The sequence below is a fragment of the Lytechinus pictus genome, chromosome 13 (genome assembly GCF_037042905.1).
Source record: "Lytechinus pictus isolate F3 Inbred chromosome 13, Lp3.0, whole genome shotgun sequence".
In the NCBI taxonomy this organism is placed as follows: domain Eukaryota; kingdom Metazoa; phylum Echinodermata; class Echinoidea; order Temnopleuroida; family Toxopneustidae; genus Lytechinus; species Lytechinus pictus.
In genome coordinates this window covers 15,080,250-15,103,245 of record NC_087257.1, presented here as the reverse complement: position 1 = coordinate 15,103,245, position 22,996 = coordinate 15,080,250, and the positions used below count along the sequence as shown (strand labels likewise).

General features: G+C 38.0%; 4 protein-coding genes across 4 annotated transcripts; 2 read left to right on the top strand and 2 right to left on the bottom strand.

Moving 5' to 3' along the window:
* The first annotated feature begins 327 nt into the window (after positions 1–327).
* LOC129274073 (uncharacterized) lies at positions 328–7,415 on the top strand. Its single transcript, XM_064108689.1, has 5 exons — positions 328–440; positions 1,006–1,188; positions 4,297–4,413; positions 5,116–5,216; positions 6,186–7,415. The coding sequence occupies exons 2-5, from the start codon at positions 1,143–1,145 to the stop codon at positions 6,357–6,359; spliced, it is 438 nt and encodes a 145-aa protein (XP_063964759.1). The 5' UTR covers positions 328–440; positions 1,006–1,142; the 3' UTR covers positions 6,360–7,415.
* Positions 7,050–9,459, bottom strand: LOC129274070 (echinoidin-like). The gene is made up of 3 exons (XM_054910929.2): positions 9,096–9,459; positions 8,691–8,865; positions 7,050–8,037 (listed from the first exon to the last, which is right to left on the bottom strand). The coding sequence occupies exons 1-3, from the start codon at positions 9,233–9,235 to the stop codon at positions 7,798–7,800; spliced, it is 555 nt and encodes a 184-aa protein (XP_054766904.2). The 5' UTR covers positions 9,236–9,459; the 3' UTR covers positions 7,050–7,797.
* Positions 9,460–10,200: 741 nt separating this feature from the next.
* On the bottom strand, positions 10,201–15,772 carry LOC129274074 (echinoidin-like). The gene is made up of 3 exons (XM_064108699.1): positions 15,153–15,772; positions 13,590–13,743; positions 10,201–11,480 (listed from the first exon to the last, which is right to left on the bottom strand). The coding sequence occupies exons 1-3, from the start codon at positions 15,290–15,292 to the stop codon at positions 11,241–11,243; spliced, it is 534 nt and encodes a 177-aa protein (XP_063964769.1). The 5' UTR covers positions 15,293–15,772; the 3' UTR covers positions 10,201–11,240.
* Positions 15,773–16,508: 736 nt separating this feature from the next.
* LOC129274075 (adhesion G-protein coupled receptor G2-like) lies at positions 16,509–22,789 on the top strand. Its single transcript, XM_064108949.1, has 8 exons — positions 16,509–16,514; positions 16,919–17,255; positions 17,819–18,009; positions 18,653–18,829; positions 19,686–19,795; positions 20,349–20,611; positions 21,227–21,293; positions 21,922–22,789. The coding sequence occupies exons 1-8, from the start codon at positions 16,509–16,511 to the stop codon at positions 22,484–22,486; spliced, it is 1,716 nt and encodes a 571-aa protein (XP_063965019.1). The 3' UTR covers positions 22,487–22,789.
* Positions 22,790–22,996: the final 207 nt, after the last annotated feature.

The window sequence follows — 22,996 nt, the reverse complement described above, 5'->3', positions numbered from 1 at the left end:
GTGGTTGTATATTATGTAATATTCTTTCACAAAAAGACTTTTTTTCGCTAGCTCGCGACTATTTAGAATTTTTCTCACATATGCCATGATGTGCCCCCATCATTTTTTTTACTCATTATGGATAGAGAAGGGAAAGCGGGGGAAATAAAGAGGGGTGGGAGTTAGAGAAATAGAGATGGATGTAGAGGGAGTGGGAGGGAGAGAGAGAAGGGGGAGATTCAAGAGTCTTTCATCCATAATATTGGGAAGGAACTGTTTGTAGTTTTATTGCGGTTATCCTGTTGTTACAACGAATACAATATGTTTTATTTAATTTATTAGCGGAGTATCGGGCGGTTCGTCCGGATCAATATTTTCAGAAGGAAATCACACTATCGTGTATACAGCCACTGATGGATCGGGAAATACGGCAGAATGTATCGTAACCTTTACTATAAGCGGTGAGTAAATTGGCAACCTGAGTTCAAGGGTCATCGGGTAATATGTTTGAAGGCATTTCCTGGGTTTTTCGACCCCCCCCCCCTTCTGGTCCACCAGTGCTGCACCCTCGTTGTTTAAGTTTTGTTCGTTTCGATTGATTGCCTGCCTTTGGAAATCGAAAGAAGAATAATCAATTTACGAGATAGTAAATTTTCCTAATTTCAGAGCGAAAGTTCAAAACGTCATCTGTAATATTTGATACTAGAAAGTGGTAATTCTCTTTTATTAATTTCGAATTCACATCTTGGATGAAAACCAAAATTATCTAGGATTATAGGCTACAAGACTTTGGTTGAGATTTTATTATGTTTCATTGGAATTTGTGAAACCATCAATTTGGTGATGTAGTGGCTGAATCAGCTAAAGAGATACGACCCATTAACCCATTACCCATACGTATCATCGATTACTCATCTGAATTTATTAGATTTGACTGGGACCGTTATTTTTAAGAGCCATATTAACAAGCATTTATTCTTATGATATATGAATAAGTCTTTTTTGTTTATTTTCTTTTAAATCTAGTTCTGCGATGTCCACTTCTAACTCCTCCTAACAACGGTAGAATTAAAGGGATTTGCTCGAGACTCAAGGATTCTAGATGCGATTTTGAGTGCGATCAAGGTTTCAATCTTACCCATAATGCCCCACTCTGTATTGTCATGAATTCAGATGCATCATGGGATGGACCTGTTCCTTCATGTATAGGTACTGATATTTAGTATTAATTTGATAGTTTTGATGGGGCGGCACCTCAGGGGGCAGGGAAAATACCATTTTTTACCGAAGAGAAGAGAGACAGAGAGATAGAGAAATAGGAGAAAAGAGAAGAAAAGGGGAAGAAATATAGAGAGGAAAAATATAGAAGAGTATAGAAAAGAGAGGTCTGGAAACTGATATTCCTGTAATTTTATTTCGTAGTGCCAGTAGAATTTAGTATTTATTGAATCGAGAGAAAAAAAAAACGATGAAAAACAGTCCCAAGAATGAAGAATCCAGTGTACATGGAAATCAGAATACAATGCTCATGAAAATAATTACAAACAAAATATAAAATAATTTCAAATAGATTTGCTGTTCTTGCCCTCACCCTACAAAAATACCCTGAAATCGACTAGGGTGGGGCGATCACTACCCATTGACATTTAGTGTGATGAAAACGGGGAGTAAAGGGAGAAATAAAGAGTATTATAAAGGGATTCAGCCATTAGCGTACAAATAAGGGGGGGGGGCAGACTGCCCCCCTGACGAGTCACAACACATGCAAGGGACGTATCTCTGCCCCCAGTGGCGTACCGTGGGTCACGGCATTGGGGGGGGGGGGGGGGCACCAGCAAAAATTTTGAGTCACTTAAAGTGCGCTCAGTTGCCAGGTATACTGACATAATAGAGACATTTTTAGGACAGTGTCATTAAACGGATATGTATCTCACTGATCACATCATGCGAGCGCGAAGCGCGAGCTGAATTTTTTTGAAATTCAGACCTAAAAAGGACATTATAAGCAAATTCTTGTAATCATAATACATACCTGTCTCGCTAAACAAACCATGCGAGCGCGAAGCGCGAGCTGACATTTTTGTATATATTGACCCCAAACAGGGACATTTTAAGGACTATATTTTAGGAATCCATTAAGAGTATACATATCTCGCCATAGTCATCTATTGTGAGTGCCAATCTCTTGCTGATTTTGTTAGAATAATATACATCTAAACACATGAAGCACTTTTTTTAATCATTGTAATCATGGTTAACATACGCATCTCACTAATCAAATATTGCGAGCGCGAAGCGCGAGCTGAAAATTTAGGAAATTCAGACCTGAAGAGGGACATTTTAAGGCTTGTTTGTAGGAATTCACGAAGATCATACGTATTTCACTAACAAAAATATGTGAGCGCGAAGCGCAAGCTTAAATTTTTGCATATCATTGACCCAAAACAGGGATATAAGGACTATTTTTTTAAGGAATCCATTAAGAGCACATATCTCACCATAGTCATCTAATGCGAGTGCCAAACGCATGCTGATCTTGTTAGAATTACATGTAAATGACACATGAAGCACTTTTTGTAGTCATTATCATATACGCATCTCACTAACCAAATGATACGAGCGCGAAGCGCAAGCTGAAAATTTTTGATATTCAGATCAGAAAAAGGGACATTTTAACGACTGATTTTGGGAATTCATGAAGAACAGACATATCTCACCAATCCTCGAATGCGAACGTAAGCACGGACAGGAAATGGTTTATATTAAGACCTTAAAATGGGGCAATCACTTTAAGTAGTCATGAAATAGAAGCATATGTCACTACATAAACAATAATAATTCGAAGTGCGAGGAAATATATTTGGTGTATATTGACTTGAAAACGGGAGGTTTTAGTACAACAGGATTATATATCTTGTTAAACATACAATGCGAGCACCAGGAACAATGGAGACATAGGCCCTGCGCAAATTATGTTTCATAAAGTTATGATTTTTTTAAATGTAATATAACATAACATAATTATAACATAATATAACATTATAATTAACAATAATTTCTTCTTTCCCCACTACGTTTCTTTCCCTTTCTCCCTCGTTTTCTCCTTTTCCCCGTTTTTTTTTTTTTTTTGGCCAGCCGATTGGGGGGGCACGTGCCCCCCCATGCCCCCCCGTAGTTACGCCACTGTCTGCCCCCCCTGACGAGTCAAAACTGATCCCTCACGAGCTAAGTGGACCCCTCCTTTGAACTTGAAGACCTTTTTTTTTTGCTTGTCAATTTTTTTTCTGGTGCGAAATGTCCTTTACTTGCGGTTGAAGACCATTTTTCTTTTGGCGGACGAATTTGCCCCCCCCTTAGAAAATCCTAGGTACGCCTGGCGACTTTGGACGCAACTCGAGAGAAATAAAGATTTTTGTACGCAGTAAAAACGTTGTTTGAAATTCTATACAAATAAGATTCATATATTAAACAGAAATTTATTAAAAAACAATTAAACAGTGTTTTATATCCTCTATGTACGGAAGCTTTAAAGTGCCATTTACGTGACGAGATATTTGAACTTGCTATTTTCTTTTCGAAATAGGCCTACGTAGTAGAAACGACACTGGCCATATAACTACATAATTACACGTTTTTAGTCGACATGTAAGGAAGTTTAAAGTGGCATCTACACTCTTAAAACAATCAGTCAAATTGCCTAGATCAGTAGTCAGCTGGGTGCAACTGGTAAATCTAGTCACATTTCTGACGTATATTCTCGTCAGAAATAAGTTTGTTCTAGTAAAATACGACTAAAAATTAATCAAATATGACTAGAATAAAAGTTGCATCCAGCTGACCCGATTAACTAGTCATTTTGACTGATTTGTTTTGAGAGTGTACGTGACGAGATATTTGGTTTGCCATGTCGACTTGAATACTCATTTCGTTGACATGATATACGTTATCATGCCAACTTAAGTTGTATGTCGAACAAATTACTTCTTATAAGTCGACTTTGCAAGATAATGTATTGAACTCTCCAGTGCGTCATGCAACTTTTTTGTAAATCGATTTGGCAAGATAATGTATCTTGCCATGTCTACATAATAATAAGGAATCAAGATGATTTGGCAAGATTTAGTATTTCGCAATAAAGTAGGTGACACTTTAAACTTCTATACCCTTGACAAAACTTGTTATGCTTTTTTTCGAGATTTGAATCGAAAGATGATCAAGGGGATACACACTTATTTTAATATTTTTTTCAGGCAAGCAATCAGTAATTTTTTTCCTGCCATTATCATTTTTTAATTTTATATATAATGGTGTCTTTAGGTTTACAATGCGAAGAAGATGAAGTGCTTCTCCCGAACGGCCAAACGCTGATATTCAACCAAACGGAAGTAGGAAAGCGCGCTAATGCCCCGATCATCTGCGCAACAAGCAACGCAGGTTGGTGAGATGATGAAAGAGATTTGTGTGAGCGTGGTGAGGGTGCATGCGTGTGTGGGTATGTGGATGCGTGTGCGTTCGTTTGGGAGGGTGGGTAGAAGGGTGTGTGATCAAGTGTACGAGGGTGAGTGCTGGGTGCGTGTGTGTGTGTGTGTATGATTGAGTTTTTACAGAATGACGTGTAATCAGTCAGATATGCATCTTGACCGACCTTATCAAAACGCGGGAAAGACTTGACCGGGTCTCGAAACCTCGAACTTCTTAATGAGGCCTTGATTACATGCAGGCGTCAAGCACGATGCAACGGCTCACAGCCCTTTTAGTTTCAGGGCTAAATATTTTGTGAAGAAAGCCATACCATAGGAATTTTAATTTTATAATCCAAATGAATAAAAATAAATCATGAAGTTTATTTGTTCTGTGTCCAAACACATGATAGATGACGATAAGTATATAGGGGCAGGCAGGTCACGTAACTGGCATTAACTACACGTACTCTTCATGATACATCCCATAATATTCCAGTGGGAGGGGCAATTATGAAACAAGACCCTTCACGATCACAGTTGTAAAGATCTGCCGTCCATTATCAATCGAAAGGTTAGGGGTTTTGAATTTTTCCCGCCTTATTATTTTTTGTCTGCATTATTTCGTGATGTGAATGGTTTTTAATCAATAGATCTTTTCAAACTCTCCAAACAGATCACTTTCACAATGTAAGCCGTCTGTGTTATTACAACGAGTCAGCAGGGGCTTCCTGGCTGGATCCTTTATATCAGCAATGCTTGGCCAACAATCCAACTGTAAGTAGATTAGATTCGGTCTTATTTGCCTTTCGATGATCCCGATGACATTCGGTCCCCGTAAGCTCATCAGGGACAAGCTTTTGCCGTGCGATAATCGTACGATTTTACGGGGTCCCTTACGTGCATCGCAGTGCCTACGATTTTAATAAGTGTGGAAATTTAGAAAAAATTGTAATCCCGTAGAATCATCGTAGATGGTGTCGTGCGATCATCGCAGGAAGAATCGTAAAGGGCCGCTATCGACAGACTGCGCCGATAGAATAGAATTGCTCAGGGATTGTATGATCTTAGGTAGACACGCGGGGTAAATAAAATCGTACGGAGATCGCGATGCCAGTACGCGGTCCCGTGTAATCTCTGCATAAAATTTGTAAGATATCGTACGATTTGTGCATAGAGAATGGCGTTGATACTGCCGGGTAACTAAATTATATTTGGCCTGCAATTCTTGTATGATTTTGCTGAATCTGAGTGATCGTGCAAAAAAAAAAAATTAATGCAGATGCTGTAACATGTCTGTGTGCGTTTTGTCATTGCCCATATACTACGCAAGTCAAGAGTGACCGACGTGTTATATTGGTCCATCTGTTCCTTGCAAGGATATGATCTCTGATGCTCGATAAAAACGGTAGAGTAAGAAGGATGGAGAAGAAAAACAAGAGAGTAAGGAGAAAAAACACAAAATGTGGACCTTTTCAATGCAAAATGATTATGCATCCGAAAGGTGCATAGTTTCACCTGCCATGGTCCTGATAGGAACAAGAAGTGCATTTTGGAAACTTTTTTTGCTATGGGTGCAAGATTGCATGTGCGGCCATGCAGAGTGGCACTCAGGGTGCGAACTTGAACGATTTTGTCCTTAGTGTGAATTCAAACAGAATGATTTTGATTACGTTTCGTACGATCATGAATTCTTTCACAATGGTAGTTCCGTAAGAAATGTTATTGATATTTTGCACATTCTAGAATGGATCTAACGCCAACTCCAACAAAACTCAGCCTTCTACCATCGATGCTCTCATTTCGAACCCCGATAACATCCAACTCGACTTCGTTGCCTCACTCCTAGAAGATACCAGTCTCACGCCAAAGGTAAACAAAAATAACGAAATAATTCCCTTTCCACAAAAAATCCTATAGCTCTTCGACCGGCAGATCGGGGAAAATGTGATTGAAAATATGTTCCGACCCTTGTCTGCCATCTATGTTGATCTCATCATGTTTTTGTCTTGGTCACCCTTATAATGTGATAGGTAATCATAATCAAGCAAACTAAGTACACCACGGCTACAATTTTAACTGCAAAATTGGGTTCATTACAGATTGTAACAATATATCACCATAATTTCTTGTTTGAATTTGGATGATTGTTTTTTTTTTTTTAATTGTTCTTTTCTATCATAGTTTTACTTGAAATAGAGGATAGATAAAAGAATAATATAATGATGATATGATGCTTCGGTGAGATTGTTATTGTGTCCGTGATCATCGGATTTAAATAAAAAGAACGATATCTTTCATAAATTAGCACAAATTAGCATAGTGAGATTTAACCATTTCTATTAAAAAAACTTTCTTGGAGCAAAAATCAGATTTAAGAGGTATGACGCTCTCCTCTCTTTAGATGTTCATGCTTTATTTGTTCCCCCGATGATACTCTAAGAGCCTTTTAAAAGATAATACGTAGCAATGATATTTTTAGATGTTGTTTTTATTATGTTTTTTTTTTTTTTTGGGGGGGGTTCTCGGAAACTATATCTTGTAAAAGTCAAAGTGGATGTTTTGTACAGAGAGTTGAAACATTTAAAACACGAAAATGTCTTTTAAAAATTATCTTTTTCTTCGATAGAAATATTTTATTCAAAATCGAATACGAAAAACCATTCATTCATTTTAACAAAAATATCAAGAAACAGACATGATAAAAAAATGTTTCATGAGGAATGAAATGTATTAATGTATGTATTAAGACATTTTAAAGAATTCTGAGCCCTTTGGAAATGTTATAAAACATCATATAGTCCTACTGGATTTCTGCACATACGGATTTCTGATTCCAGAATAATAATACGCCTACTTTTTAATCCACATTTAGAACGTCCTATGACAGTCGCCATCATTAAAGCACTCTAAAACACAACATGTCTAATTGACTAGATCAGTCACATTTCTTACTGTATTGTATTTAGTGAGAAATGCTATATAAGAAAAAATAGTAAAAAAACAGTAAAATAGGACTAGAATATCAATTACACCTAGCTGATGTATTCAGTATAGCCTATAAACCAAACTTTTACATATGGCCGTACACACAATTTTTTTGTCGGGGGGGGGGGGCAGAACGTACCCGTATCATATGTTATTGACGAAACTCAAAAGCGAGGGAGCGAAGCGACCGCGGCGCTTGTTATTGGAGAACTTTTGCGTTTTCTAAAGAGAAATTGTAAGATACCGCGAACACTTTTGGCGAATCTTGTAAAATATTTCTGTAAAAAATTGAGTTTTCTAAGTTTAGCTGTCACCTTGCATGACCCCCCCCCCCTCCCCCCGATGTGTACTGCCACGTTGGTACACAAAATTACCATTGTCGAATCTTACAGATATAAGCTTCGACACGGCTAGAAAGGGTGCATGCAATGTCATTCCACTTGTAAAGTTGATGTCTAGAAAAGTAGACGCAATCACTTGCTCCATTTTGATCGTTAGGCTGGCCAGGTGCCCAGTTTGAATAATCGTATTGCGTTCCATCGGTCCAATCTGGAGAATCTTCCAAAGCGCGATCGTGTAGGCCGATCCACACCCGTGTGCCTAGCCCCGGCTGTGTAAAAGAAATAAAGAGAAACTAAACATTTTCGATCGTGCTGTCAAATGTTTGCCCCCGTAACATAAAGCTTGGGGCTATTTTCTACGGCACTGACGTATAGGGGCCACGGTTCGCCTCACACCCCCTCCTTGCAAACCTCCACTTATCCATTTATCTTTCTATTATCATAAGTCAGTAAATTGTTTTCTTATGTAAATTTAATTGCTGTGCCCCAATTTGTGCAAAATATTATATTAAACGAACAACGAAAGTAAAAGTGACCTTCATTTCCGGAAGCACTTTCCGTTACTTTTTTTACTACTAAAACAGGGAGGGGGTTGGGATCGTAGCCGTCGAAAAGTTTCGCGACCAAGAAAAAATTGAGAAAATGAAAAAAATGGGGTGTAATATATAATTTTGTTAATATTATGTACAAATCTATTACAAAAATATATTTTTTTATTAAAAGGCTAACATTTTTGCTCGCTCGCAGCTTTAGATATCTTTTTGCCCTATACGCCATGTCGATCCCCCTCATTTTTTGGTCTAATGACACTGGTCAAGCTCATTTCTATCTCCGAAAGCAATTGCCTATTTCCTGTTAGAAATGTTCACCCAACTAAAAAAAATAGACCAAAACAAAATCACGGTACGCTAGTGATACATACCCTTTTGGATCGTAGTGTCTCGTACATGACAGAGATAAAGTCCATCTCGTCTTGGGAATGGATAGAAACAAGATGACCCACTGAACTTGAAGATGTTTCCTCGCCACATGGTGTAGTGAAAGTTTGGCAGGCTAGCTCGGCATCGAAGTGGGTCATGTTCTCTGAAGAAAAGTATCTAAACATAAGATACGGTGGCATATAACGAATATATATAGTAGCCCAGTGGAATGTACAACAAGTATATACATTTTTTACAGATCACAATGGCTATAAAAATTGTAATTGGTCCGATTTCAATAATAAACTTAAATTGGTAAACGTCGCCTTATAAAATACTTATTATTATTATTATTAACTTAGAAGTAACATGGAGAAAGGTCTAATTACGAAGACAGAAGCACTAACCTGTAACAATTGTCATTAAAGCCAGTCCATAGCGGTGGGCATCCACACATCGCTGCATCCACTCCAGAAAACCTGACGATGGACGGACCGACGAAGAGAATCAACGCCCAAACCGAGACGAACTTACCGCGTCCTTCCATGATGATAAGCAGACGATAATTATCTGATTATTGGTGGGAATAACTCGATGAAGACCGTCGGTGAAACGTAGTTAAAATTAACTGTCACTGCGTTATTGTGATTGTTTTATTTATACCTGATATCATGGAAATTATCATCCATTGCATCTGCGCGATCTTTGTCACACCAGGGAGGAATGTACTTTCCCAAACGGAATTTAACAACGTTGGCCTCATATTGGCTCGGATTAATATGCGTGTTTTTTTTTTTATATATCTAGTTGCTATATTTGGGTTGCAATGTGGCTGTGAGAGTTCACAGTCCTCAATAGAACAGGAAAAACTAAGCTGACGTGATGAATATCATATCCCAAATAACAACCTATTTTTTCTGCCTAAAATTGTCATTTAAGTCGGCGGCAGTAGGTACCCTTTCTGTTTATAAAGTAAATTTAGATTTCCTTCAGTGGATCCGATTACAGTTTCCATGTTCGTGTATTTTGTTTTTCAAGATCCGGTTTTAGTCTCTGACAATGCACTTTTTAAACATAAATATTATTTGAAATCGAACACTTAGAAAACATTTCCAGGAAGATAACCTAGATGTCATTTCAGTTTAGTTAACAGACATTCAACACTCTAACTTCATTGATTAAACAGATGCAAATAGTGACCGGTCAAACTCTAGATTTAGATATAAATTACAAGATGATGTATGCATTAATGATAACATCAATAATACCGAGCGCACTCGTTACGCATTACACTAGACACAACCATATACCACCAAACCCATATTACCCCTCCTCTTGCCATAATCAAACCTTGAACAGCATGTAAACGGCCGAAAGCTTGGCAACACGGGAGAATGAACTCATTTGCTACGTCCCGCCGCCTCATTTTATTCATTGACACACACGCACCCTCACACACACACACGCACGCACACCCTCACACACACATAAAAAGAGGACGTTCAATATCATTATTGTTACCACTATCCTATTTATTTTGAGGATGATTAGGATGATGATGAATGATAATAAACTGTGGGAGATTCTGAGGTCTTACTAGGCAAGAACAACTATTTTTTATAGTAATAGCTAACACCAGCACACAGCTATGGCTTGTGGAAGTCTCCACCTCCCCCACAATATGCCTAGACTGATATGAAAAAAAAAGAAATAAGGCGAAAAGCTAAACTATGAAGTTGATTTACGGTCATTATGAGGACAGAATCTCTTACATAAAATAGGTTTCCGCTTTGTTAAGGTTATAATTATTTTTTTGTTCTCGCTCGTTTTGCGCTTTGCGGCTTTTGAGAAAATTCCCTGTCCCCTTATGCCATTCTGCCCTCCTCAATTGAAATGTACCAATATACATATTAGAACATCTTTAACAAATTTTGAGCCTTTTGGAAATGTTATAAAAACAACATGTATGCCTACTGGGTTTCGGGACATTTTGATGCCTGATTCCTGAAAATTGATACGCCTACTTTTAATCTACATTGCACATCCTATGACAGTCGCCATCATTAAAACACTAAAAAACATGATATGCCAAATTGACTAGATCAGTTCATATTTCTTACATGATTGTATTCAGTGAGATATGAGACTAGAAAACAGTAGGACCTAAATTACTAGAATATCAATTACAACTAGCTGATAAATTCATATACATGCAGCCATTTTTTTTTACCAACAGTCAGTGTATAATCCTCAGTACAGCCTATAAACCATACTTTTACATATGGTCATACATATATTTTTCAGGGGGGTGCAGAATGTACGTGCATCAAGCATCATTTTTGACGAAACCAAAAGCGAGGGAGCAAAGCGACTGCACTTGTTAGTATTTGGGAACTTTTGCATTTTTAAAAGAGAAATTGAAGGATTCCGTGTATATATATATACAGTCTATGTCAACCTTGTGAAATATTTCTGTACAAATTTTGAGTTTTCAAAATTTAGTTGTCACCCTGCATCCCCCCTCTCCTCGCTGCGTATGTTGGTACACAAATTTACCACTGTGGAATCTTACAGATAAAAGCTTCGACAAGGCTAGAAACGCTGCATCCAATGTCATTCCACTTGTAAAGGTGATATTTAGAAAAGAAGACGCAATCATTTGCTCCATTTTGATCGTTAGGCTGGCCAAGTGCCCAGTTTGAATAATCGTATTGCGTTCCATCGGTCCAATCTGGAGAGTCTTCCAGAGCACGATCGTGTAGGCCGATCCACACCCGTGTGCCTCGCCCCGGCTGTGTAAAAAAAGAAATGAACGAAATTTCTCGATCTTGCTGTCATTAATGTGTGCCCCGTAACATAAAGCTTGGCACTGGCGTAAATCCCGGGGGGGGGGGATGGGGGGGGGGGATATATCCCCCCCACTTTTCGAGGAGGGGGGGATGGCCTGTACAAACATCCCCCCCCCCCCACTTTTTACGAAAGAAATGAAAAAAAAATCACAAGAGATAATTGTTTTATTGGTGAAAATTCTTCCTAAAATACCGCTTAACAAATAAAACAATATTATTAAATCATAAAATGCAAATAAAGAGCCATTTCACCATTTCCAAACGAAATACTTATGTCCTTATTATAACATTGAAGAGAAACCCCTGTTTCTTCCAATTCATCAATGTTGGGGTCTTTGGGAAGGGATGAAGATGGAATGTCAAAAAATTTTGAATGTAATCTCTAATAAAACCATTATACCATCATGGGGTAAAAAAAAGATAATAATATTGGAGGGGTATTTGCCATATGGACATACAGTGGCGTAACTACGGGGGACATGGGGGGCACATCCTCCCCCCCCCCATCGGCTGACCAAAAACAAAAACGAGGAAAGGGGGAAAAGGAGAAAAGAGCGAGAAAGGAAGAGAAACGTAGTGGGAAAGAAGAAAATATTATTCATTATAATGTTATATTATTCATTATAATGTTATATTATTCAAAATAATGTTATATTATATCATAATTATGTTATGTTACATTACAACTTTATGAAACATAATTTGCCCAGGGCCTACGTCTATTTTTATTGTTCCTGGTGCTCGCATTGTCTGTTTAACGAGATATATAATCCTGTAACATATCGTTTTCAAGTCAATATAAACCAAATATATTTCCTAGCACTTGAGCTATCATTGTTTTATGTAGTGACATATGCTTCTTTTTCATGACTCAAAAGTGATTGCCCCATGTTAAGGTCTTCGTATATATGAAACATTTCCTGTCCGTGATTACGTTTGCATTAGTGGATTGGTGAGATATGTCTGCTCTTCATGAATTCCTAAAATCAGTCCTTAAAATGTCCCTTCTTCTGATCTGAATATCAAAAATTTTCAGCTCGCGCTTCGCGCTCGCATCTTTTGGTTAATGAAATACGTATGGTCCTAGTTAATTCCTACAAAGAAACCTTAGAATGCCCCACTTCAGGTCTGAATTATCTAAGTGTTCAGCTCGCGCTTCGCGCTCGCATTGTTTAGCGAGACAGGTACCTATCATGATTACACAAATTTGATTATATTGTCCCTTTTTAGGTGTGAATATAAAACAATTTCAGCTCGCGCTTCGCGCTCGCATTATTTGATCAGTGAGCTACATATCCGTTTAATGACCTTGTCTTTAAAATGTCTCTATTAGGTCAGTATAACTGGCAACTTAGCGCACTCACTTAGTGATTCAAAAATTTTGCTGGTGCCCCCCCTCCCCAATGCCGTGACCCACGGTACGCCACTGTGGACATATCAATGACAATTCCTTGCATATCTAAAAACATGATTGCAAAAAATGCCAAAATATTTCAGTCATCCCCCCCACCCATCAACACGGATTTACGCCAGTGAAGCTTGGGGCTATTTTCTACGATTAATCACACTGGCGTATAGGGGCCAAGGTTCGCCTGACCCACCCCCCACATTGCAAGCCTCCACTTATCCATTTATCTTATATTATCATAAGTCAATAAGTTTTATATTTCTTATGTATATCAAATTGTTATGCCCCACTTTTGCAAAATGTTTCATTAAACAAAGAATGCGGCCTTATTGCTAAAAATATGAAAAATACGACTGTCATTTCCGGAAGCACTTTCTCTAACAAAGGCCAAAGTTCATCTGTATTTTGGGAGCACTTTCCCGTCAAAATTCGTACGTAGCATTCGAAAAGTTCGTGACCAAGAAAATAAGGAGAAAAGGATAGGAAAGGGGTGTAATATATATGCTTTTATCAATATTATGTATAAATTTATTACAAAAGTAATTATTTTTGATCAAAGAGACCAAAAGTTTTGCTCGCTCGCAGTTTTAAATAAGTTTGCCCCATATGCCACATCTGACCCGGTACTCGCTAGTAATACATACCCTTTTGGGTCTTAGTGTCTCGTACATGACAGAGATAAGGTCCATCTCGTCTTGGGAATGGATAGAAACAAGATGACCAATAGAACCTGGCGTAGTGAAAGTTTGGCAGGCTAGCTCGGCATCAAACTGGGTCATGTTCTCTGAAGAAAAGTATCTAAAAATAAGATACGGTGGTATATAATGAAAGTATATAACAACCCAGTATTAACGTACAACGAGTATAATTGCAGGGTCTTATTTTATTCTATTTTTTTTGTATTTTTTTTTTACAGATGATTATTGATATCAAAGTGTGTCCGATTTCAATCGTAGACTTCAAAGTTGTTTTTTGTTAGCATAGTGCCAGTGGCCAAAATGAGCCGAATACTTTAGGGGACTCAGATGTTAGACATTTGACCCTATAGACTTACATGATTAAAAATAAAAAATAAACAGAACTTGCGTGCGAGTGAAGCAATCGAATGAAAATGAATGATTTGTTTTCAAATTGTCATTATGCTTTCGATTTTTTTTTGACGGAGGACTGGCAATGGCTTCCAAAATAGAAAAAGGCTTAAAAGCTAAAGAACGTAATGGAACATGATAAAGCGGAGTGATTCCAAGCTAATAAACGCAACCGAAACTGGGCCTACAGTAGGACAAAAGTTTAACAAATCTACGTAATTGTAAAACAAAAATGCACTGATTTAACAAGAAACAACACTTTTTGTGTCATTTTGGGGAGTAAAACTGTAAAATATTATAGTCTACGGGTCAAACTTTTCCCCTTTTTGTGTAAATGGCATGTTATTTACTTTTCTACATGAAAATTATTATATAAATCATTCATGATCATGACAATAATTAATGAATATATGAATGTCAAATTGGACATCAACTAATATATACTAATGACTGATTGAATCCGATGACCGGGGTAATAATTTATATCAGATATAATCTGTAAAGCGCTTAGACACGTCGTTCGGATGCTAAAAAGCGGATTATTATTATTATATCTCCATTCACACACCCCTCAGAAGTGGCTCGGGTATATTTATTTTTATAACACTTCCCTCTTTTCCACTACTTAACAAATAATGGGGGAGAGGGAAGTCTCCTCTGTCCCCATAGTGCCGCTTCTGATACCCACACACGCACCCTCCCATACACATACCGGTGCATAAATGCCGTATGTCGAATAGTAGTGCATTGACATAACAAATGTACACATGGGAAGAATACATACATTTAACCTAAAGTGTAATTATGGAGTTTTCGCAGTCACTGCGATGACGCTTTCTATAACGCGGATATTTTTTTTCAAAGACATACCATGACAAAACAGGCTTTGTCAAAAATCGATGAATCAAGGCACGTCAGTATCGTCCTGGACTCTGGACACGCAATATAATCATTTGCAATTTTTCGTCCGGTCCGAATTTTCGGACGATCTACTGTCCCGGTCCACCGACTTTCGACAAAAACCTCTCGGCCGTCCATTATTTTGTGCGTTAATTTGTATAAAGCGTCTGCGCAGTGATTGCGAAAATACGCTATCGAGAAAAATGAAAAATAACTAACCTGTAACAATTGCTATCAAAGCCAGTCCATAGCGGTGGGCATCCACACGTCGTCGCATCCACTCCAGAAAACCTGACGATGGACGGACCGACGAAGAGAATCAACGCCCAAACCGAGACGAACTTACCGCGTCCTTCCATGATGATACCACAGACGATAATTATCTGACTATTGGCGGGAATAACTCGATGAAGACCGTTGGCGAAACTTAGTTAAAATTGTCGCGGCGTTACGATTGTATTATTTATACCTGATTGTAACACCAGGGAGGAATACTCTTTACCAAACGAAATTAAACACCACCCCTAATTTGCTGACGCGATGAATATCATATCCAAAATAACATCCTGTTTTTTTTTTGCCTAAATTTTAATTCAAGGCGAGTGTAGTAGCCATTCTTTCTGTTTATAAAGTTTTATATTTCCTAAGAGATTAGATTTTCTTCATTGGATCCGATAAGTTTCCATGTTCAAGTATTTTGTTTTTCAAGATCCGTTTACAAATTTGTTTTTCAAGATCCGGTTATAAAAAAAGAAACAAGTGGAACGCCTTTGGCAGTCTCACATGCATTACGCGATTCAATATAGCAGCAGTGCTGCCTTTGAAAACTTCTATAAAATGATTATTCACAAAAAACACCATTCGTATAATGATACAATACTACGCTCGTTGACCCTAAATGATATTTGACTTATATCATGTGACATAAGACTTGTCAGTGATACTTGATTACCCATATGTCCACATTTCATAAACTATATCCATAAACTTTGAAAGTTATGACAGCAATTTAATAATTACCTCCAACATGGCCAAAGTTCATTGACCTTAAATGACCTTTGACTTTTGTCATGTGGCCTGAAACTCGCACGAGATGTTCAGTGATGATTACTCTTATGTCCAAGTTTTATGAACTAGATCCATACACTTTCAGAGTTATGGTAATTCAACAAATGCCCCCCAACTTGGTCAAAGTTCATTGACCCTAAATGACCTTTGATCTTCGTCATGTGACTTAAAACTCGCACAGGATGTTCAGTGATGCTTGATTACACCTACGTCCAAGCTTTATGAATCAGATCCATAAACATTCGAAGTTATGATCGATGGTAATTCAACAAATACCCCCAACTTGGTCAAAGTGCATTAAACCTAAATGACCTTTGACCTTAATCATGTGACTTGAAAGTCAGGCAGGATGTTCAGCAATAATTGATTAACCCTATGTCTCAATTTCATGAACTAGGTCTATATCCTTTCTAAGTTATGCCATAATTTCAAAGACTTAACCTTCGGTTAAGATTTGATGTTGATGCCGTCGTCGGAAAAGCCGTGCCTAAATATTCTCACTCTGCTATGCAGGTGAGACAAAAATGTAAAGATTATAATTATTTATCGCTCGTTTGCGCTTTGCGACTATTTAGAAAATTCCCTGCCCATGTTTTCCATTCTGCCATCCTCAAATGTTGGACTCATTACACCACTGAAAACTAATATTTGCGATATTTTACATCTTTTAATGGGTTTGAAGTAGAATTTCTAATCGACCATCGTATGCGAATGTTCTGCCCATCAAAATGGTGTACTCATTACGCCTACTGCTATACTCATTACGCCTATTGATAATACCCCGTATACTAAAGTTCTACTCTTTCTAAATCTTAGACTCCATACGCCATTGATAGACAATATTTAGAAGTGTTTCGGTGCTTGATTTTTCTACGATTCATTATTGTTTTTTTTTAAATTTGTTTATTGATCTCCAGAAAGTTTTGGCCCTGGTAGATACGACTCTTGACAAAGACAGTGATACCTTTGAAGACAACCAAGGAGCGGCGGACTCAATCCTGTCGTCCGTCAATGCTTTCATTAGCCGATTGCAGGCAACCAATGTCAGCAGCAACTTAACCTTCCGCGGCGAGAACGTCGTTGTAGCGGCGGTAAAGGTACAGAGAACAACGTTCCCTCTTACGGCAAGTATTAGTGCGCCAAGTCGCCATGAGGACGATGACGTCATCACATTTTCGTCCAATGAGGAGACCGTTAAAGAAGAGGGATTATCATCGGTATTCTTGCCAGAAGAGATCCTGGATTACATACCAGGTGGGTGTTTCATAAAGCTGTTCGTAAGATACGAATGACTTTACGCACGACTGGTGATCCTTTCTTGTGCTAAGCGATATCCCTATAGAATCGATTTATGAGCTAACAACATGTTATGTTGCAGTCGTGCGTAAAGTTGTACGTCACTTTACGAACAGCTTTATGAAACACCCACCTGGTCCACGTAAAATCGTGAGCGTTTTTCCTTACGTTTCAATATTTGCTGATTAGTTGTAATTTAAATGCGAAAAAAAAGATCAACCCCAGGGAGAAATAGAGTCGGGGGGGGGGGCAATTTTCTTCTCCCTAACGTTTGATATATGTGTACTCGGTGTTTTTGAGAAGAAATGAACTGTCGATAAAGAAAGAATCTTATAATTAAGATCTGCACCCAATTGATAATTAAGGTTTCAGTTAATAGAAAAATAATTGTAACTGTATTACATTGTAAACCGTAAAAAACAATCATATTCAATTTCTGAATGATATAATTAGTTATAAAACGCCCAGATATTTTTTTCGTGCTGTACTGTGTATGAATTTGTTTTCTTCGTCAACTTCAGATGGAAATAGTCACGTGGCAGTCAGTGTATTTGTATTAGATTCTCTCAAATTATTTGATTCAAACTCGTCAACCAACGAGGGATTGAAGAAGGACGCCATCTTAGCTTCACCCGTCTTATCTATTACCATAGAGGGCGTTGATATTAAAAATCTCTCTGATCCAGTGGTTTTACATTTCAAAATTAAAAGGGTAATAATTTCAGTTTTCTTCTTGCTAATAAAGGCATCTTAATTTTTGTAGAGCTATAAGGAGCAGAATATTTTGTACTGATGAGAATTTATAATTCGAGACAAACAAATCGAGCAGTGAACGGATGTATTCTATTTTTGAATAAAAGTATAAAAATCTAGATAAACGATGGAAAAGTTCAAAATGTTTACCAATATAAATGTATTTTAAAACTTACGCTACCTTTTCTGTATAATGTGGTCAACATTTGTGCTTATTGTTTACATTTTTTTTAAACAGTACTAAGTAAACAACCTCCATTAACTAAAAAGATTTAACAAATTAATTGATTTCAAACAATTTATTTTGTCCAACTGATACGTATTTATGCTCGCTGTTGTCACGAACCCTTTCACCATGGAAACAGGAATCTTGCATGTAATTGTCCTTTTCTTGACACAGCCTACGAATCAAAAGAAGTGTCAATTCCAGATTTTGAGGGGGAAAACCTCTAAACTCGTAGCGTGAGATGATTTTATGATTCCCCGAATTTATCATTCTGCTCAATTAGTTCAATTTTGTTTCGTATTTGCACAAACATATCCATACACAAACCCACAAAACCCCTCTCACAAAGCCTTTCTCATATTTTTTCTGTAATTAGGATCTTATATTGGACAGAACGAAAGATGAGATTGTCCCCCGATGTGTCTACTGGAAAAGCTATAGGGGTGTGCCAGGAGGGGTGTGGTCTCAAGAGGGGTGCCAGACTGGCCCACTTTCTCCTAGAGGATTGGTATCATGCCATTGTACCCATCTAACAAGTTTTGCCGTATTATTGGTTTGTGTCCATTGTTCAGTATTACCAAGAAATATTAAATAATGATTGTCTACACTACAATACTAGTAATTCGGGTGTAATACCCCCTTTTGTCTTATTTTCATTTTCTTGTCAGATTTGACTTTTATAAATGAAATTTTGTTTCACGCCGTTAAATAACCCATGAAATCTTATACTAATTGGGGTTGACCAAGTGGATGTTAGACCGATTGGATAAAGCCTAAATGGAAATTAGACGATTTTGTAAATTGACTAAATGGCAAATTAGACCAAATTTATGACGAATTGGTTGTAAATGTACTAAGATACCAACATATAGGATGTGACCAAAAGAAAAGGTGACGACCTCAGAGGCCACGGAACCAGGGGGGGGGGGGTATCCCCATCGTTTTCAGCAACCATGTACAAACATGTGAAAATGTCCATCAAATTGCGATTTTCAGCATAATCAGCCCTGAACACTCTTTGCTCAACCCACCCCCACTTTCAAAATCGTTCTGCGTGCAGACTCTGAAGCTTTTGTAAACCAAGCAGCAATCACTTTTGTTTCACAGTACATCAAAGGCGTAATGAGCCAAAAATCTTCAGGGGACCAGACGTGACGTAGGCGATTGAAAAAAAAAAATCGATATTTTGATTATAAAAATCCAATTTTGTAATAGATTTTGACATCATATTCAGAAAATAATATCATAATTCACTTTTCTCTTTCCTTTTCTCTTTTTTTTCTTGGTCATGAAAAATGGGGGGGGGGGGGCAAGCGCACCTCAAGCCCCCCATCTGTACCCCACTGCAGTACATTGAGATATGTGAATGGTGACAACGGATTTTTTTTTTGGTTAATTTGTTATTGAAGGATACCAAAGGAGGATTTAGTTCGAGGACCCTGGATATCATTAGTATACTAGGATGCAGTGTTTCCATTATCTGTTTGATCATTACGATCGGAGTCCTTGCTGGCATAAGGTGAGATTGAATTTTTTTTCCCAACATCACATGCCTTGTTTCTCGACTTGCACGTTTACTTCTGGACTAATACGTAGTTAAGCCTTAATAGTCTACATTGTGTTCATGGATTAGGACTCGGTATAATAAAGTTCAGCGATACAAAGCGCATGCGCAGCACATATATCTCGTCTGCTTTCCTGGCGAAAGAAGTACTAGTCCAATAGTTGACGTGCACATTGAAAAGTCCATAATGAATAATAACTCATCGTCGTTCTAGCAATATAAATAATCTTGATTATACACTTAATATTAATGCATTGATGTTACAATTCTATAATTAGAAAAAAACTACCTTAAAAATGACAGTGATGAAAATTATATCTACACTGCGCATAAATAATCTCTTTCATTTCTCTTTCTCTCCCATAAATTTCATTTTTCTTCTCAGTCTTATTTGGTACTACTTGGACATCACGGGGAAGGGGGGTAGCAGCGGCAGAAGTTTGATGAAACATGTATCCATTGAATCTCGTTCTCATTAATTCTTATGCGATTTTTTTCAAATTCTCAGGAGTTTACGTCGGAGGCTTCCCCAACAGATAATGATCAACCTCAGCTCCGCATTGCTCGGTCTTTACTTGGTCTTTGTCGTTGGCGTGGACAAACCGTCCTGGGGACTAGGTTGCACAGTGATCGCAATCATGCTGCATTATTTCAGTCTAGCAGCAGTAGCGTGGATGGGTGTCGAGGCATTTAGCATGTATCTCATGTTCGTTAGAGTGATGAACACGTACATGCCCAAGATGCTTTTGAAATCCTGTTTCTTTGCATGGGGTAAGAATAAATTCTTTTTACCATTCAAGTAAACAATCATGAAAGATGGACGTTTTAGTGATTTCGGACAATAAGGAATTATTAACGTTTCAGGACGTGAACATTCCCGGGATATTATCACCTTTTTAGTATTAAAATTTTTGCGAAGTCAAGAAATATTATCCTAGGCCTACTCCTGAATATTCAAAACAGACTAACTTTATTAAAGAAAAAATACAATATCTCAACTCTATCTTCCCATGGATCTCTGAATCTCATGCAATATAATAAAATGAAAAATGGAGGAAATCCAAGGCGAGTCTGGTATTGATGATTGTGAAATAAAGTGAAATTCATGTTACTCTAGTAACATGTATAAAGAATGAATAGACATAGCTGAAAAAAGGTTCACTTAAATATTCACCAAGGACCTGTCTATACCTGGTCAACTATTATATGAGGACATGACATGAAAAGAGGAAAGGCCGTATTATAAAAGTTCCTTATAGGATATGCATCTGGGGTACAGGTCACTTCTTTACAGCTTTAACTTGGTATTTTTTAGCCATACATCTCCTGCTCCCTCTCCCAGTTCTCCTATGCTTCATTTAACTATCATTTTGAATATTTATGTAGGTTGTCCACTGGTTATCGTTTGTATTACCGTTGCCGTAGACCTGAACGCTTACAGAAATCCAGACTAGTAAGTTAATTAGATAGCCATTTGAGTCTAATACTCGACCTTTTTCAATAATCAGATATTTCATCCAATATAGGCTTATCATGTTATTTTGCACCCGTAAAACACGTTTGGCTTATTAGTCACTACACAAAAACACACACACACCGTAAATGTATACTTCACGCAGTTGGCCGATTATATGGACCCCCCCCCCCCCCGGTATGAGAAGAGATTTTTTCGTCACTAATAACACATACAACATTTTTCATGTATTTATTTGACGCAAGATTGTAGAAATGAAGATAAAATCCCTTCATCAAGGGCATAAACGTGCCGGGTATCGAACACGGATACGGCATCCCCATTATGTCCATTGGAATTAGCGATCGATTGCCGCCAAAAAAATGTTTGCATTCCATGCGAGTGAATAGGGCAGTATTGTACCCTCGTTGATAGATTTTTGGCCTTAAAAGATCAGAGACTAGTGATCTGAGACATTTTCTTTAAAATGAAAATCAACATCTGCACAAAGCCAGAACAAAGGCATTTTAGTAATTAATAGGATGATTAATAATAGTCACACCGATGAAACGAATCCAAACCATCCGATTGTATATGTCATTAAAAAAATTATGTTGTGTCTTTTCAGCTGCTTCATGATTCCATTGGAGTCATTCTACTTTGCCCAGTTGCTTCCCATCGCCCTCATCCTCACCATCAACACAATCATCTTCACTCTCGTCATCTACAAAGTGACATGTAGAAGGAAAATGGCGTCGCTTACCAACACGATGGAAGACTCGAATGCCGCGGGTCGGCGTGCTGAGCTACTTCGCCGCCTGCAGAACGCGGTAGCCATCGGGACGTTGGTCGGTCTGAGCTGGGTGTGTGGATTCATGGCGATCGGTGGCGCACGGTTCTTCTTCACCGCTCTTTTCGTCATTTTCACCTCTCTGCAAGGCGTTTTCATCTTCATTCTTTTCTGCATTCGTCTTCCTGAGGTTCGGCAACAGTTGATACGTCTATTATCCCGTGTCATTCGGCTACTGACGGGCAGAAGGCTGGGTGGATCACGTGGAACGAGCACAAGCTCCACGTCTTCACGGCCATCAAATGCCACCATTTCGTACTCCGCTGGAACGCAAGATACCGTCTTTGATGCCAAGAGTGCTGCGATCCCAAATGCTTACACATCTCTCCATATTAAAAAGTGACCGATCAGCCAAGAGTCCGCAATAAAGTACAAGAAAAAATTGTAATATGACAAAATAACTAGTCATTGATTACTTAGGAAAATATAACTTGGCTTGCCTTAAAGAGTAACTTTACCTACAGCAAAATATCGTTAAATCTAAACAAAGCAGATACAAGGCGATCTGACTGAAGGTGACGTCATTTTACCATTTGAATATTAGGGATATGCCTATATATATATAAAGACATACCTCGCGGGCATTCATCTTTTTTTTACCGTCCCTTTTTCGATTTTCTTCCTATTTTTCTCATTTTTGAAAATTGTTGAGTGGGGAGTAGTGCCCCATGTCCCGAAGAATAATTGCATCTTCAGCTAGGAGGTAACAAACAAGATCTTTTTCTGAAAAATCCTATTAAATTATAGAAGCTATCTGCAGTAGATATGAACCCATAGTCAAAGTTGAACCAGAAGTGCGAAGCACAGGCCTGCTTGGTCATATCAAGTTAATGATTTTGTATTGGGCATACCG

Coding starts and splice junctions, on each gene's coding strand:
- LOC129274073 (XM_064108689.1), top strand. CDS start 1,143: ATGAATTCAGATGCATCATGGGATGGACCTGTTCCTTCATGTATAG. Junction 1,189..4,296: donor ACCTGTTCCTTCATGTATAG/GTACTGATATTT, acceptor TGGTGTCTTTAG/GTTTACAATGCGAAGAAGAT. Junction 4,414..5,115: donor CTGCGCAACAAGCAACGCAG/GTTGGTGAGATG, acceptor CTCTCCAAACAG/ATCACTTTCACAATGTAAGC.
- LOC129274074 (XM_064108699.1), bottom strand. CDS start 15,292: ATGGAAGGACGCGGTAAGTTCGTCTCGGTTTGGGCGTTGATTCTCTTC. Junction 13,744..15,152: donor TTTGATAGCAATTGTTACAG/GTTAGTTATTTT, acceptor TCTTATTTTTAG/ATACTTTTCTTCAGAGAACA. Junction 11,481..13,589: donor AGACACTAAGACCCAAAAGG/GTATGTATTACT, acceptor TTTTTTACACAG/CCGGGGCGAGGCACACGGGT.
- LOC129274070 (XM_054910929.2), bottom strand. CDS start 9,235: ATGGAAGGACGCGGTAAGTTCGTCTCGGTTTGGGCGTTGATTCTCTTC. Junction 8,866..9,095: donor TTTAATGACAATTGTTACAG/GTTAGTGCTTCT, acceptor TCTTATGTTTAG/ATACTTTTCTTCAGAGAACA. Junction 8,038..8,690: donor AGACACTACGATCCAAAAGG/GTATGTATCACT, acceptor TCTTTTACACAG/CCGGGGCTAGGCACACGGGT.
- LOC129274075 (XM_064108949.1), top strand. Junction 18,010..18,652: donor TACATTTCAAAATTAAAAGG/GTAATAATTTCA, acceptor TTCTGTAATTAG/GATCTTATATTGGACAGAAC. Junction 18,830..19,685: donor CAAGTTTTGCCGTATTATTG/GTTTGTGTCCAT, acceptor TTGTTATTGAAG/GATACCAAAGGAGGATTTAG.